The 16,471-nt window shown below is 46.0% G+C and overlaps 2 protein-coding genes across 6 annotated transcripts in view; one reads left to right on the top strand and one right to left on the bottom strand.

Annotated features, from left to right (window-relative positions):
• The window catches only part of LOC310832558 (uncharacterized protein), a 43,803-nt gene extending 33,232 nt beyond the window's left edge, over nt 1-10,571 (bottom strand). The window contains exons 1-5 of one of the 3 annotated variants that reach the window (XM_083714536.1): nt 10,358-10,571; nt 7,166-7,217; nt 3,552-3,622; nt 2,910-3,018; nt 1,912-2,768 (exon numbers count right to left, since the gene is read on the bottom strand). In XM_083714536.1, coding sequence (XP_083570662.1) covers nt 1,912-2,768; nt 2,910-3,018; nt 3,552-3,575 — 990 coding nt within the window. In that variant the 5' untranslated portion in view covers nt 3,576-3,622; nt 7,166-7,217; nt 10,358-10,571. Of the gene's footprint in view, nt 1-1,911; nt 2,769-2,909; nt 3,019-3,551; nt 3,709-7,165; nt 7,324-10,357 lie in introns of those variants that run through there. The other 2 variants (XM_083714538.1, XM_083714537.1) reach the window with 2 other exon arrangements.
• POR (cytochrome p450 oxidoreductase) overlaps nt 1-16,471 on the top strand; it is a 96,541-nt gene that overhangs the window by 29,240 nt on the left and 50,830 nt on the right. The window contains exon 2 of one of the 3 annotated variants that reach the window (XM_083714530.1): nt 16,190-16,234. Coding sequence is in view for 1 of the 3 variants with exons in the window: in XM_083714528.1 (XP_083570654.1) it covers nt 14,247-14,266 (20 nt within the window). In the remaining 2 variants the exon portion in view is untranslated. Of the gene's footprint in view, nt 1-12,280; nt 12,534-14,231; nt 14,267-16,189; nt 16,235-16,471 lie in introns of those variants that run through there. The other 2 variants (XM_083714529.1, XM_083714528.1) reach the window with 2 other exon arrangements.

A 16,471-nucleotide genomic window follows, 5' to 3' on the forward strand; every position in this document is an offset into this window, starting at 1 on the left:
ATCCCCAAACCTACTAGGGAGATAGCTTGCCATAGTTTTTAGCACCACTGGCAGTGAACGAAGCTGTTGTCAAACCGGCATTTGTTCAGGGCTGCCCCGAATCACCAGGAAACTAATAATGATAATGATGATGATGATGATGATGATGATGATAATAATAATAATAATAATTTTATTATTTATACCCCACCCATCTGGCTGTGTTGCCCCAGCCACTCTGGGTGTCTTCCAGCACATATAAAAACATAATCAAACATCAGACATTAAAAGCTTCCCAATACAGGGCTGCCTTCAGATGATGTATTTTAAAAGGAGTACAGGAAACTGACCTGGATGGGCCATTGGTCCAATCCAGAAAGGTCTTCATACGCTTTTATGATCAGCCCTGCTAGCTTGTGCACATGCTAGATACATCCTTTTGTCCCACAGGAGCAGCAGGTGCCCACCCTGCTTGCCTTGCCAACTGGCCCACTTGGAAGAGGTTCTCATGCCTTGATTTAGAACCTTTGAAGCATCTCTGTTGGTCTGGGTTATGGGTTCAAATTCCGATGAGATCTATTAGCCCAAATTAAAGGCTTAGTTATCCAACTAATGTGGCATGCGGATGTTCTAGGTATGAATACAGGAAATCCTGGATAGGCAGAGAAGCTTGGGAAATCAGCAGAAGCTGATAATGGTATTGAACTGGAGGCGTACTCCATCTGCATATCAACTCAATCTACACATCAAGCCATGTCAGGGAGAGGCCAGAGTTCAGTTTACCAGGCAGCCAGTCCCTCATTCAATCCCTGGTATCAGCTAAAAGCAGGGGGTGTCTATGGGTGTTATGACGCCTGTGAAGGCATTTAGTGGTGCCCCTGGGTAGGTACCCCAGACTCTGAGCTTTCCGTAAAAAGTAAGTCACCAGCCCTCCTAGAAAGATAGTTATAGGGCAAAATGTACAGGTACCTTTTAAGTTATTCCTCCCAAACAAGACTGGTGCAGCTACCTCATATATTTTTCCTGGTACTGAGAAATGCTCTCTGTTGTTATTAGAAACAGCAGCATCACAACAATATGTGTGTGTGTGTGTGACCCCCAAACCAAGACGAGCAGAACATAGCTATTTTCTAGGATCAGCATGAGGTCATTGGAGTGGTTATCTCTAACACCATGCTCCCCATGGAAGCCATTTTGTGTTATGCCATGCCCCCTCCCTGGCAGCCATTTTGTGATGTGCGTCCCCAGCACACTCTCAACATTTGAAATGTGCCCACTAGTCCAAAAATGGTTGGAGACCCCTGGTTAAAATATCTCAGTTTCAAAGCGGGTGATGAAGAAAGGCTGTTTTCTGCCTGTGGCCCTGTGGGACCGGTGTCAGTCTCAGAGTGGAAAATCCTGATCCAGACGGATGAGCAAGAAGACTTGTGAGGCTGCTCTGCATGCTGTCATTGTAAATGTGAACAGGGGGCACGTTTGCCAGCGCAAACGGGTCAAGCTGATTCAAGCCAGCCAGTCAAGCCACACATACAACAAGGGAGGAAGCAGAAGCTTTTATGATACACTGACACACCATGAGATGAGGGGAGAAACTTATTAGAGATTCATTAGGATAGTGGTCATACTCTAGGACTAAAAAAAATTGCTCCCAATGTTCCTTGCCCTTCTCCCCTGTCAATTTCAGTGTAGGATATTCACCAGACATCCTCCGAATATTTGGATATTTCCTGAACAATCACAATACTATATTGAAAGCCCCTGAATATTTATGCATTTCCCAAATAATCATGAAACGTTCACAAATTCTGTTTCAGATTTGGAAAAAAAACTGACACCCAACGTTTGAACAGCAGGCTAAAACGTTGCTGCATTTAGGATGGTTGCATAGATATCATTTAGTACACGCAACGGATAGTGAAACATTATGCTTACCATATAGTCCAGCTTTGTGGCCTCACTGCTGGAACTTTCCAAAGTTGAGACTCTGTAGCTTGTCATCAACTGAAGTAAAAAAATGGATTTTGTGGTGGAAGTTGTTCCTTTCATGGCTGTGGTTAGCTGCTGTAGAGGTAGCAGACTGGTGAATTGGGTTAGCTGTGGTGGAGAAGATGGCATGGCTGAGGAAATCTGAGGAGATCTCAGCTTTTTGGTAGCAGCTAACCACAGCGGAGAAGCTGAGGTTGCAGTTTTGGTTAGGTGCTGTGGCATCAGCTGCACACTTGCAACTGAACGAGTTACAAACTTCTGTTTTGTGGCTGAACTTAGCTGGGTAGGAGAAGGCCACTTGGTGGCTGGGGTTATTGGTTGTCCAGAAGACTCCTCCATTGGTGAGGGGCTATGTTGAGGCATCACCGGCTTCACATCTGAAGTTAGCTGGTGAGGAGATTCCAGTTTTGTAGTCGTGGTTGGCGGAGGCAATGGTTCTGCAGCCAAGGTAAGCTGCTGTGGAGGCATCCATTGTACGAGAAGGTCCAGCTGAGTGGACCTCAGTTTCGTGCTTAAGGTGGGCTGCTGTGGCGAACTACCTTGTGTCACTGAAATTAATGGCGGCAGTGAAGTCTCTGGATTGGACTTCTCAGTGGTTGATGGAGGAGAACCCACCTTGCTCTGAGATGAGGCCTGAGGTGACACCGACTTCAGGGGTACTGTGGGCTGCTGAGAAATGATCTCATTCATGGTTGAGGTGTGAGGAACAGTCCTGAGAAATGCAAGGCCTTTTGTAGGTGTGGTTGAATTCCTCAAGAGCTCTGCCTTACTCCCACTGTTTGCTAATGTAAGATCGGAGAACTCTGTTGGGGTGGGGACATGTCCACATTATTAACCGAACCAGTTTAGGCTCCCTCCCCTCCCAGTTATGGAAAGGCAGCATACAAGTAAGTAAATGTTACACTCTCATTCAAAGAAGGCACAGATAAAGGAAAGGGCCTTACCTAGAAAACAGCGCAGGAGAGTGAAGACAGTCGCTACCAGCAACAAGAGGAGGAATCCGCTGAGGACTTCCACGAAGCAAATGCAGCACCGTTGCACTTTCCTCTTGCGCTGCGGAAATAGGACCCAGAAATAGCCATTTGACTCTGGCACGTAATAACTGCCTGCGCTGGATCAGACCAAGGGTCCATCTGTTCTGGCACACTGCCTCCAGCAGGGAACAGAAACCAAAACAAAGGAGAGAAGGCACATTCTAGTTTATCAATGCCTTTCTTAAAATGTAGTGTGGAGAACGGGACTTCACCTGATCCCGATTATTATTATTATTATTATTAATATTATTATTATTATTTCATTGATCACAAACCACTGTCTCAAGGCAATTTACATATGATATCATTAAAAACAGTTTAAAACATACATGCACATACCCAAAACCAAATGCATTTAAAACAAGACTAAAAATAATGGTGTAGTGGTTAGAGTGTCAGAATGGGGCCTGGGAGACCAAGGTTCAAATCTCAACTTGGCCATTAAGCTCACCAGGTGACCTTGGGTCTGTCATCAACTCTCAGCCTAACCTCCTTCACAGGGTTGTTGTGAGTGTAAAACGGTGAGGGGACATACCCACACACTGAAGTTACCTTTTGGTAATGGAACTGCACCATTCTGACGTCTTGCAGAGTAGTCACCTTGCTGGCAGAGGTAAACCCACCTGAAATGCAGTAAATAGATATGTGCCCAGTCTTAATACATTAAGTCTTGATGGCAAATTTTGTTGGGTGGCTTTGGATGCACAGGGAAGTATTAGAGGTGCTTGGAGTTTTACTCAAATCATTAAAACGTTTGCAATCTCAAAGTAGTTTGAGCTAAACAGCCCTTGGAGGGTAACCAGAGGGGTCAGAATGGGAGCTGAGAAAGCCCAGGGTTCAAATCCCCACTTGGCCATGAACCTAGGGGCCAGTCACTGCCTCTCAGCCAAATCTTCCTCACAAGGTTGCTGTGGGGATTAAATTATAGAATCGTAGAATTGTAGAGCTGGAAGGGATCCCAGGGTCATCTAATTCAACCCCCTGCAATGCAGGAATGCTGAGGGGGAGAACCATATATACCACCTTGAGCTCCTTGGAGAAAATAGGTGTGCTATAAATGGAATGAATGAATGAATCATTTGTACGTGAACCAGAACACAGGAACCCTTAAAAATCCACACTTCCCAGCTAGAGTTCCCGGAAAGGGAAGGGAAATGTACCAGAAGCATCCATGAGGGAAACAACCTCACCAAGATGCATCTATTAGTGAAAATAATATAAAAATAATTGCATTATATTAGGAACTTGGGGCAATATCTGCTGGCAAGGTCTCCATTGACCTTCATTCCAAGGAAAATGAACTCTGGGAAACCACTTGGAATCCCTGGGTTCTCTCAATGCTGGAAGATTAAGGTTTCACATAACAATATAGTTAAACCAGACAAAAGGAAGGAAGGACTGGGAGGTTTGGGGAGCAGTTGTTGCCTTGGAACAGGAATGAAAGAAGCACAGTGTACATTTAGGGCAGGCATAGGCAAACTTGGCCCTCCAGATGTTTGGGACTAGAATTCCCATCATCCCTGACCACTGGGCCTGTTAGCTAGGGATGATGGGAGTTGTAGTACCAAAACATCTGGAGGGCCGAGTTTGCCTATGCCTGGTTTAGGGTGTGTTCACGCTGTCTCTTTAGAGCACGGCGAAGTTGCATTTGCGCAGCTTCATTACTGCCAGATTGGTTTCTGTCTATGTAAACATAGGGTTGGGGGCGGGGAGTTCGATGTCTTTGCCCTGTGCAAAGGCTTCAGGACTCCCGTCAGTGTGCTGGTTTTGAGAAACCAGGCATCAAACAGCAGCAAAAGAAAGGAAATCCTTCACCCAGCAAGTAGTTAAACTCTGGAACTCCCTCCCACAGGATGGCTTTAAAAATGCAGGCTATTAAGAGTACACTTCACACAATGGTCTATGGGTGTTTGCTTCTGATTTCTTCTTGCTTTTCACTAGTTTTTAACATTTTGTGATGTTATTCTTTTATATTGTTGTAAACTGCTGTGATAAACAGTATATTTATGATACAGCAGTACATAAATATTTTCAGGGCATTTTTTCTGGGGGTACACAGGGGTACGTGTACCCCTAAACATTTTGCGAATCTTTGAACTTTTATCCATTTACTGTATTTATTTTCCCCGATTTGTACGGTGGTTTTCTTGAGTAAAAATGAGAGTGCACCTAAACATTTTTTAAAGGAAAAAAAGCACTGAATATTTTTATGAATGAATGAATAGGATTGGACCAAATTCATGGAGAAGGCTATCGATGGAGATGAGCCTTGGTGGTTGTGCTCTGCCTTCGCGGTCAGAGGCAGCAGTGCTTTTGAATCCCAGTTGCCAGAAGCCACAGAAGAGGAGAGGCTCTTGCAGACCCTCCAAGTGTCCCTATTTTCCTATTTTTATTGGAGAAATGTTGGATGGTATGGAGTTATCCGGCTCCCCCGAGCCATCTGAAGGCAATCCTGTAGCTTGAAAATAGGCATGTCCTACCATACCCACCAACGTTTCTCTAATGAAAATAGGGACATCCTAACTGATGGTGACAGCAGCCAAGAAAGTAAAATACGCCTGTTTCTTGGGAGAAAAGCAATTACAAACCTAGACAGCATCTTAAAAAGTAGAGACATCACCTTGCCAACAAAGGTACGTATAGTTAAAGCCATGGTTTTCCCAGTAGTGATGTATGGAAGTGAGAGCTGGACCATAAAGAAGGCTGATCGCCGAAGAATTGGTGCTTTTGAATTATGGTGCTGGAGGAGACTCTTGAGAGTCCCATGGACTGCAAGAAGATCAAACCTATCCATTCTTAAGGAAATCAGCCCTGAGTGCTCACTGGAAGGACAGATCCTGAAGCTGAGGCTCCAATAATTTGGCCACCTCATGAGAAGAGAAGACTCCCTGGAAAAGACCCTGATGTTGGGAAAGATGGAGGGCACAAGGAGAAGGGGACGACAGAGGACGAGATGGTTGGACAGTGTTCTCGAAGCTACCAGCATGAGTTTGACCAAACTGCGGGAGGCAGTGGATGACAGAAGTGCCTGGTGTGCTCTGGTCCATGGAGTCACGAAGAGTCGGACATGACTAAACAACAACAAGGAAAAGTGGGACATTCCAGGATCAGATCAAACGGCTTCTCTAAATCAGGGATGTCCCTGGAAAATAGGGACACTTGAAGGATCTGGGAGTGTGAACATAGCTTTAATCAGGACAGGCAAAATATGATTACAGCCCTGGGCTGGATTGCGTGCTTTGCGTTTTGCTCTGGGGCTTATTGCGCCTGCAGCTTTAAAGCTACACGTGCAGAGTTATCGATTAATTCTTAACAATTAGCACCCGATGCAGAGCCTGTTTGCTAATCTTACTTACGCATTTCCTGATACTCAAAGCCATTTCCTGTTTGTCGGCCAAGGTTGCCAGGTCTCATGATGCCCATATTCATTTAATTAATTTAGCAAATATTTAATTTAATTTACAGTCTAAATGAAACATTTCATTTAATTCAATATTTAATCCATCTACAGAGTCCACGTTTGTAAAAAAAATAATACAGCAACATGAAAAACAACTTTAACTTCCCCCCTTTTCCCTTTCTCTTTCTCTTCTCTTTCTCTTTTAAATTACAGTATTTCCTCACTCTCTTTCTCTTCCCTTTCCCCCTTTATCCCTGCTCTTGCTCTCTGTCTCTCTATTTCTCTTTCTTTTCTTTCTTCTCCTTTTGGTTTGTGTTTTTATTTAGATTAACACTTTAGTTTTGATCGAAAAGATATTTGATAATGATATTTGTATTCCTTTCTCCAAATTATAATAAACATTATTTTTACAAATCACAATGTTTCCAAAAAAATAAAAATAAAAATACAAGCAACAATAAATAGTAGATGGCTAAAAGAAGGTCACAGAAGGGACTCCAAGAGAAATCTAGTCGAACAACCTGCAATGCAGAAATCTCAATTAAAGCATCCCAGACAGATGGCCATCCGACCTCTGCTTAAAAACCTTGGGGGGTGGGGAGGCAAGTCTGAAATTGGAAGGGCGGACACTGCAGAAATCAGCCCCTCCAAACATTTAAAAAACACACTCCCTGCTAGGGACAAATCCCAGTGATTTATCACAGGTAGGTTCCAGGAAATCAGAAGTGCCCTTGTTAAGCAGAGACCCCTGGAGCAAATGTCTTACCTTCCAGACCAGGTTGGGAGGTGCGGCAGTCACCAAAGATCTATTGAATGTCCTGCAAGATGAAGTGGTAAAATTGCTGCTTGGTCCGTTGAGAACAACAGCACCCCCTCAGCTGGAAAAACTCCCCAGGATAATGGTTCAGAAGGTCCCTGCTTTGAATGAGATACCAACCAGCAACTGGCAGCCCCACTGGCAGCTCAGCGTATTGTTGCAAATGCACCTGTGCTTTTAGCTCCATTATTCACCTGGGAACAGGTGCATCCCGAGGTTGAGTAAATAATAACACAATTACGGGTCAGTGTACACACTGGCAAGGAAGCACCCAAACTGAGGGGCCACCTGTGCTATACATTTAAGACGGTATCATACCACTTAAAATAGTCATGGCTTCCCACCCCGACTCCTGGAAACTGTAATTTGATGGGGGCACCCAGGGCGGTAAGTAGGGAAATGTTGGTCTGCCAGGATGAGAGAAAAAAGGAAAGATCCCAGATGTGTCAAGCTATGTGTGGCAGACTAACTGCAATCGCTCTCTAAGGCTTCTTGGATAGAAAGTTGTAATAAATTGCTTCAAAAATTATGTTTTGATCCACTGACCTTCCTGTCATCTAATGTGCATTCTAGCTGAAGGTTTATTTTCAGGATCTATTGGCCAAACGGGATACGGAAACAGTGATGGTATCTAGATTCTCCACAACCTATCCTGTCAAAAAGAACAAGTTTGGAACTGAGAAAGATCTATGCCAGTGAAATATCCAGACAATGAAAAGCAACTTCCTGGAAGGGCGATATGAAAACATTCCCAAAGAACATGCCTGTGCAGCTGTGGATGTCAGCCAATTGAGGACCCCATTCATTGTATGTTGTACTGTAAGCTATACGAAATTCTGAGGGCTAAATATTTAAAGAAACCCCCTTCAGTGACATTGATAAAATCAATTACCTGCTGTCTAGCTCGAACAAGCCGTTTATGTTCAGGGAAGTTTTTAATGGCTGATGTTTTATTGTGTTTTTAATTTTATTGGAAGCCACCCAGAGTGGCTGAGGAAACCCAGTCAGATAGGCGGCATATTGCTAAAATAATAACAGCAGGAGCAGCAGGCAGTAACACAGCGTAGTTTGCGCTAAAAGCCTCTCAACTCAGGAAAGCCCTAGAGTCTTGTGCCCTGAGTTTTCTTCCTTTTTCCGCCATTTGTATCGATCTGCCAAGTGTTTTAAAAATATTTTAATCATATGCTTTAAACCCCCAATTAGCCATGTATGCCACGAGTCCCATGGGGACTTCGAAATCTGGGCACAGCTCCCATTGGCTAATTACAGTGACGTGTTTCCTCTGCCTTCTTACAATTGCAGCATAGCCTATATTTCATTGAGTAACCTTCTTTGGAAGGGTGGTGCACTTTTCAAGGATGCACTTGCAAGTACACACGCATCAACAACTTAATTCGTTAAAGGAGGACTGTATTTTGAATAGAGCAAGAGCCAAAGGCACAACTGACCCCTCTTACTTGCCCCTGAGATGCTAAGGTCTCTTTGACCTCCCACTTTGGAAGGAGCCTACTAGAAACATAGACTCATAGAATGGTAGAGTTGGAAGGGACCACTATCTTTTACGCAACTCTCTCACACACATCTCACCTCTTCATGGGTGGAAGCAGCCAAAGTCTTGCTGTCCTCCTCTCTTGGAGCTCAGGGTTTAAGGAGCCCCTTGCCCAAGTCTCAGAATCAGTGGTGGAGGGTGGTTCTGCCAAAGCCTCTTGCTGTCCTTCCTTAAAACTAGGGATTTAAAGAGCCCTTTGCCTGGGGTCAGGGATGCGGGTGGTGCTGTGGGTTAAACCACAGAGCCTAGGACTTGCCAATCAGAAGGTTGGCAGTTCGAATCCCCGCGATGGGGTGAGCTCCTGTTGCTCGGTCCCTGCTCCTGCCAACCTAGCAGTTCGAAAGCATGTCAAAGTGCAAGTAGATAAATAGGTACCGCTCCAGCAGGAAGGTAAACGGCCTTTTTTTGTGCGCTGCTCTGGTTCGCCAGAAGCGGCTTAGTCATGCTGGCCACATAACCCGGAAGCTGTATGCCGGCTCCCTCGGCCAATAAAGCGAGATGAGCGCCGCAACCCCAGAGTTGGCCATGACTGGACCTAATGGTCAGGGGTCCCTTTACCTTTACCTTTTTTGCCTGGGGTCAGTGGCCAAGGGTGGATTTTCCAAAGCCTCTTGCTTTTCTCCTCATTTGGAGCTAAGGGTTTAGGGAGCCCCTTGACTGTGTCTTTTACAAGTGCCAAATAATATTCATTCTGCACTTACAATAAATCAGTGATTCAGGGCAGCGGCAGCTACACTTTGGAACTCCTTGCTCATTGATGTTAGGCAGGTGCCTAATTTGTTCCAGATATTTTGCTCCAGAATGCCTATGCAGGCATGTAATTTTAGCCTGCAACCTCAATCCATTATTTTAGTGTTTTATAATTACTGGTTTTATTTCATATTATATATTTTTTAAAAATGTCACTTGTTTTTCCCTGTATTTTTGATGAGCATCTTAGGGTAGGTAAATAGGTAAACGATGTTTCCGTGCGTTGCTCTGGTTTGCCAGAAGCGGCTCAGTCATGCTGGCCACATGACCTGGAAGCTGTACACCGGCTCCATCGGCCAGTAAAGCGAGATGAGCGCCACAACCTCAGAGTCGTCCGCGACTGGACCTAATGGTCAGGGGTCCCTTTACCTTTAACCTTCTGTAGCAGTGGATTAATCAGGCCGGAGTACTGTGTGGGTTGATTTTGTGTTTTTGTGTGTGTGTGTGTGTGTGTGTGTGTGTGTGTGTGAGAGAGAGAGAGAGAGAGAGAGAGAGAGAGAGAGAGAGAGAGAGAGACTCTATGTGCAAGCCAAATAAATGAAAACAAACAAGCAAAGCACACTATGCTTTTACTATGCAAGCAAGCTGGCAGGTTTATTTACAGAATGTGAGTCAGCTTGCTTTCTGACATGCTTGGAAAGGGCACTTCTTGTGACATTGATGTCCTCCAGCACAAAATTTGGGAATAGTCATTCCAAAATAAGCACCAGAATATTTTTGCATCACAGAGTTGGCTTGGGTGGCGTAATTAAGAGCAACAAATTTTGGAAAAGGGTATGTCTATCTGTCCATCTCAAAATATTGTCACCAAACTCAGCACAAGGGTTCCATACTCTCCATACCTTTCCAGGGACAGTTCCGGAATTACCAAAGCCATCCTGTCTTCTGCTTTGATCCCAGAACGTCCCTGTTTTCCTTGCCAGTGCTGCCACTGCCAAGCTTGGAGAGGAGGATGAGCTGGCATTTGTCCTGAGCAGCGGTGGCAGCAGCAGCAAGGGAGCATCCTGTGGCCACCCCATGGGCTCTGCTGCTGACCTCCTCCCTTGGGCAGCTCATAGCTGCTCCTGGAGAGCAGAGGAGGAGGAGGAGAGAGGCCGCTAACACTCAGCCCTGTGTGACAGGTGGGCAGAGGGCAGGGTCGCCCTGGGTGGGAACAAAGGGGGAGCGGAGCGGAGCGTAAAATGTCTTGACTTTTTTTTTATTAAAAACATCTATTTATGCATCCACATCTAATCTCGCCCCTTTCTAAAATTTATTTATTGGTGTGTGCGTTTTGCAAGTCTACCAAAGAATAAAATAGGGTTTAAGGGTGGAGGGCATGCATGCTGCGTTCTGTTGGTGGAATGGTGGTGACATTCACACTTCTTTGGATAGGAAATGCTGGGGGGGGGGGGAATGAGAAGATCAGTTGGAGTGGGGGGACTGAGCCATGTCCCTATTTTCATCTGAAGAATGTTGGAGGGTATGGGGTTCCCAAGGTGGGGGCAGCAGTTGTTGTTGATGTTTGGCCCCCAGCCACCATTTTGAATCAGGTTAGCAAACCCAAACATCACTTTGGCATGACTGTTTGGATGCCGGGCAGTATTTTGAATCAAAATGGCGGACCCCAGTGCGGCTTGGCTGTGACTTTTTTGGCATAGGTTTGGCTATCTCACGATATATTATCGTCAAACTCAGCACGAGGGTTCCTGAAGTGGTCTAGCCATGTTCATTGGTGTTTGAATACTGGGAGCCATTTTGAATGGCTGGGGAAACCTAGTCAGATGAGCGGGGTATAAATAATAAAAGTTTTGATGGTGATGGTGATAATGCTGATGAATCAAGATGGCAGGCTGAAATATAACTTTGGAGTGACTTTGTCCAATTTTGGTGTGACAGGTCCAAACTCGCAAATTGCACTAACCATTTTAAAATCACAATCTTTTTGGGTTTCTACACAGCCCTAGGCAGCACTACATCTCTCCCCACTAGTGCCCCATAAAGATCAGAAGTTTGAAAGCCATGTGATCTCAATGAAGACAAATGTCATTTTTTCTTTTTCTTTTAGCATAGTGGAGCTGGTTTGGAGAAAATGCACTTTTTCCTCTCCCAGGGTGAACTCTGAAAAAAACTGACCCTACAAGTCTCCAGACTTTTCCAACTAGGAAAAGTTGGCTGTGGTAGGGACCTACTGGCTAGGACCTGTAACGTCACTTGCACACCTCTCACTGATATCTGGAGCACTTTTCTCAAGTGCATGCACCTGGTGAGAGACTCTGGGGTCCTTGAGCTTGGCTTCCTTGGAATGAAGGTCAATGGAGACAGTGGTGTCTTTTGGATTTATGGTTTTATTTACACATCTATACCACCTGAGCATAGGATGGATGGGCTCACAGCATTAACACCCTGAAAGATCTGGCCTCCCTAGAAGGTTTCTGGGGAAGCCCCACAGTCAGCTTTGGGTCTAGCTCAGAGCAAGACATACCTATGTGTCTCCAGCTTCCATAATCAGCCTAAACTTACAAACAAAACTCTGGCCATTGTTATTCTATATTACAAAGTGATGTCTCTTGCAACATGACTCTGTGGCAACAGGGCAATCTGGCCCGGAAGCAAATAGGCATGAATTACCACATTCCACCAGCAAAGGGTTGCACACTGTTGCCTGCAGTATGGTTCATTGAAAAGTTTGCCACCTTTCCAATTTTGGAGAGCCTTCCCCATTGGGACAAAGCCAGCTGTGCTAGCCAATCAGTCTCCACCCTCCTCCTCCATCCCTCCACCCATTTCCGCAACTGACCTCTGGCACAGGCTGAATCTAGCAGGAAGAGGCTTAGGATAAATAAGAAACTCCAAGGCAAAGCTGTGTATTGAGATCCAGAGCAAGGGGCAAAGCCAGCTCAGAGACATCAAGTTCATCATTCATCCAGCGGCACTTTTTCCGTGTGGACTTTACAACGTTTACATCAGCTGGGTTGCGCAAGAAAGAACTATCACTGGGATTTATTGAAAGAACTTTCATATCCAACTTCAGAACAGGTTAGTGGTTCTCAACCCTCACCAAAATCAGAGCAGTACAGTGGTACTGCTGTACAGCGGGTTCCGGCAGAGTGGCAGCAGCAGGAGGCCCCATTAGCTAAAGTGGTGCTTCAGGTTAAGAACAGTTTCAGGTGAAGAACGGACCTCCGGAACAAATTAAGTACTTAACCCGAGGTACCACTGTATACAACAACTGGGCATGGAACCACACCAGAAAAACCGTATCGGAAAGCTGAAATCAGAAATCAGCTGGCTTTTGTGGAAAGATGTGTCGACAATTGCCTGTCATAAGCCTGACAGGTTAGAAAAGGTTTCAGGAGGTGTTTAAAAGTTGGCACAGAAGCCACTTACTAAATCTCTAGTGGCAGAGCATTCTGCAAGACTGGGCTGATGACGCTAAAGGCTCAGCTCCTTGTTGTTGTCAAATGAGTCTCGTCAACCCAAGGAATGACCAGTGGTGCTCTTAGAGATGATCTCAGCGATCGAGCTGTGATATAAGGGTTCATGCAGTCCCCTGTTCCCTGGACCCAAGTAGTTCAGGGCTCTGTAAATTACAGCCGACTCACAATTTACATGCATTTAACTTGTGCAATTACAGCTTTACGTGCTGGGGGGGGGAGGGGGGACTGTCAGTAATCTCACCCACTATATCGCACTCACCTGGGGGAGTGTGGTAAGTTAAGTGCTGTGCTTCTTATGGTTTTTATGGGTTGTTTTGACTACACAGTGGTACCTCGGGTTAAGTACTTAATTCGTTCCGGAGGTCTGTTTTTAACCTGAAACTGTTCTTAACCTGAAGCACCACTTTAGCTAATAGGGCTTCCTGCTGCCGCCGTGCCGCCAGAGCACGATTTCTGTTCTCAACCGGAAGCAAAGTTCTTAACCTGAGGTACTATTTCTGGGTTAGCAGATTCTGTAACCTGAAGCGTATGTAACCTGAAGCATATGTAACCTGAGGTACCACTGTTTCTGATTCTAGCTTTAGGCTCTATCCCCGAAACATAACCCCAGTGTAAGCCAAGAGTGGCCTGCAATACAATGGCCTTGAACTTGGATCAGTAGTAAATGAGCAGCCAATGCAGCTGTTTTAACAAAGGCGTTGCATGCTGTTAGCCAGCTGGCCGCCACATTCTGCACCAGCAGGAGCTTTTGAACCAGGCCCAAGGTGAACCCCACACAGAGTGCATTACAGTAATCCAGTCTTGAGGTTATCCACGCATGGACTACAGTGGTCAGGCTATCCCTGCCCAGGAATGGCTGCAGCTGGTGAACAACACAAAGCTGGTGAAAGGCTCTTCTGGCCACAGAAGACAGTTGAGCCTCTAGCGACAAAAATGTATCCCCCTCTCACTCCCAAATGTGATTATTTGACAGCAAGTCCAGTGGATTTCCAGGGGTCTTTTTATTTTATTTTATGGAAGTGGGCTGAAAACAGAAGCAGCAGAATCCTTTGCTTAGAAGAAATGCTTTTCCATGGGAATAGCTGCTGAGTGTGGTTTAGATTTGAACAGAAGGACGCCAACTGATTGGTTAAGTATCTGCCTCGCAAACGGAAGATCCCATGTTCAATTCCTAATGGCATCTCCAGGTAGGGCTGGTAAAGATTCCTGCCTGAAACCCTGAGAGCTGCTGCCCATCAATGTAGACCAGAGGTGGGGAACCTGAGGCCAGCCAGATATTACTGGACTCCAACTCCCATCATCGCTAACCAGCATGGCCAATGGCCTTGGAGCGTAAGGCTATCAATTAGCTCCTAGACACAATAATGGCTATGTTTTGGCTCCATTGTGGGAGGCATCAAATGCTTCTGTTACTGAAAAACCACAGGAAGAGGAGAGTGCTCTTGCAAAAGTCCTGCTTGGTGATTTCCCACAATCATTTGGCTGGCTACTGTAAGAACAAGGGTAAGATTGGCCCTGGTGAATGATGACATCTGCAGACACATTTGCCACAGCCACCCACGTACATTTAGATGTATTTATGCCATGTTCAAAATGTGACACACTGGGTTTGATTTGTATTGAGGCAAAACATCTAATTCTGGGCAGACTAGCTTTGCTGTCTCTTCTACGCTTATCCTGATAAGCTCCAACAGGATACCTGAAAAAAGAGGAGGGAGGGGAGAGCTTGATTGATTGATTAATCAGTATCATACAACAACGACAAAATATGGTGCAACCAATCTGGATTGCTTCAAAAGAAGATTGGACAAATTTGTGGAGGGGGAGGCTATCCACGACTACAAGAGAGAGCTAGTATGGTGTAGTGGTTAAGAGCAGCAGACTCGTAATCTGGGGAACCGGGTTAGCTTCCCCGCTCCTCCACATGCAGCTGGTGGGTGACCTTGGGCCAGTCACACTTCTCTGAAGTCTCTCAGCCTCACTCACCTCACAGAGTGTTTGTTGTGGGGGAGGAAGGGAAAGGAGAATGTTAGCCGCTTTGAGACTCCTTCGGGTAGTGATAAAGCGGGATATCAAATCCAAACTCCTCTTCTTCTTCTACAAGCCCTGATGGCTACAGATCGCCTCCACACAGGAGGCAGAAATGCTTATGGATTCCAGTTGCTGGTAGCTGTGGGAAGGGAGAAGCCTCTTGCGCTCAGGTCCTGCTTGTGGGGTTCTACCTACTATTAGTTAGCACTTTAGAGCATCTTGGAGAACAGGATGCTGGACTAGATGGGCCATAGGCTTGATCCAGTAGGGCTCTGCTTATATTCTTGGAAAAGGGGAAAAGATACTTCAGAGGTATGCTAGAAGCCACCTTGAGTGTGAGGACTCGCTCCCTGGGAGTCACAGTAAATACAACTTCTGCCAGAGCGTGCAGGGCTGCTTCAGCTGGCCTGGGATGAGCTTGGTTCAAGAGCGCGTCAGGCTGTAAAACGCTGCACACAATGGTGCCACCGTATAATTAAAATAATCAAGATTACGATGAGTAATGTTACATATTATTAGCATAGAATTTTATATAATTACTTATATAAAAGCAACCCCATGACCTTAATAAATTTTCCTGCTGATTGAAGCTCTGGAAATGTCAGCAGCCCTCTCCCTGGGGGCTTCGCCTGTTTTGCGGTTAGGCTGATCTCCATTAGAGACAAAGAAATGGGTTTTACGTTTTCCTGAAAGTAAACTCCACCTCCAATGAGTCAGTGATATTATTATTATTATTATTAAGCCTTCAGCAGGGACTTTTGGACCAGTCAGGCTGGTCAGTTTGGCACCCTTGCTGCTTTTTTAAAAATGCATATTTTCCTGCTGCTTCTCTTCCAAAAAGAAGGAGTCACGAACTCTTTAACCTAAAACAAAACTTGCAGCCTGGTTCCCCTTGCAAAAGGCCCGACTAATTGGGCTTCTGAGAATCCACTCGCCTCCCCACCTGCGCATGCGCCGTCCCTTTAAAGTCTGCCTCCCTTCGGCTCCGAGCAGGATGGGATGTACCATTACGCGCGCATATAGAGGGGGAGAGGAAGATTGAGAGGCGCGTTGGGAGCGCCCGCCTTGCCATGAACGGGGACGCTGGAGGGGATGCCGTTTGCTGCTCCCCCGCGTCTCTCAGTGGTAGAATCCTCCCTCCTCTAGCTCCGCCCCCTTCTCCCCTCCCTTTCTCTTTCTCTCTCCCTGCGCGAAGGGAAGGCCCTGCTCGGTTCTTCTGCTGCCGCCGGCTTGCACTTCCCAGCGCCGCTTTCTAGAGGGGGCTCCTCGGTGAGTGGCGGGGGAAGGGGCCCGGACGCCTGGGTTCTTGGCGGAGGGTGGGGTGGGGGGAGAAAGAAGAGCAGGACGCTTGGGTCGCTCTTGCTTTAAAGAGGCTGAGAGCTGAGGCCGGACGCCTGGGTCCCTTTTAGAAACTGGGTGGGGGGAAAGCGGAGAGTAGAATCTGCTGGACGCCTGGGTCCCTTTTGCTTTTGAAAGAAGGAGGGAGAGTAGAGGTCGGTCTCCTGG

This window comes from Podarcis gaigeae (assembly GCF_964106915.1).
Source record: "Podarcis gaigeae genome assembly, chromosome: 15".
Taxonomy (NCBI): domain Eukaryota; kingdom Metazoa; phylum Chordata; class Lepidosauria; order Squamata; family Lacertidae; genus Podarcis; species Podarcis gaigeae.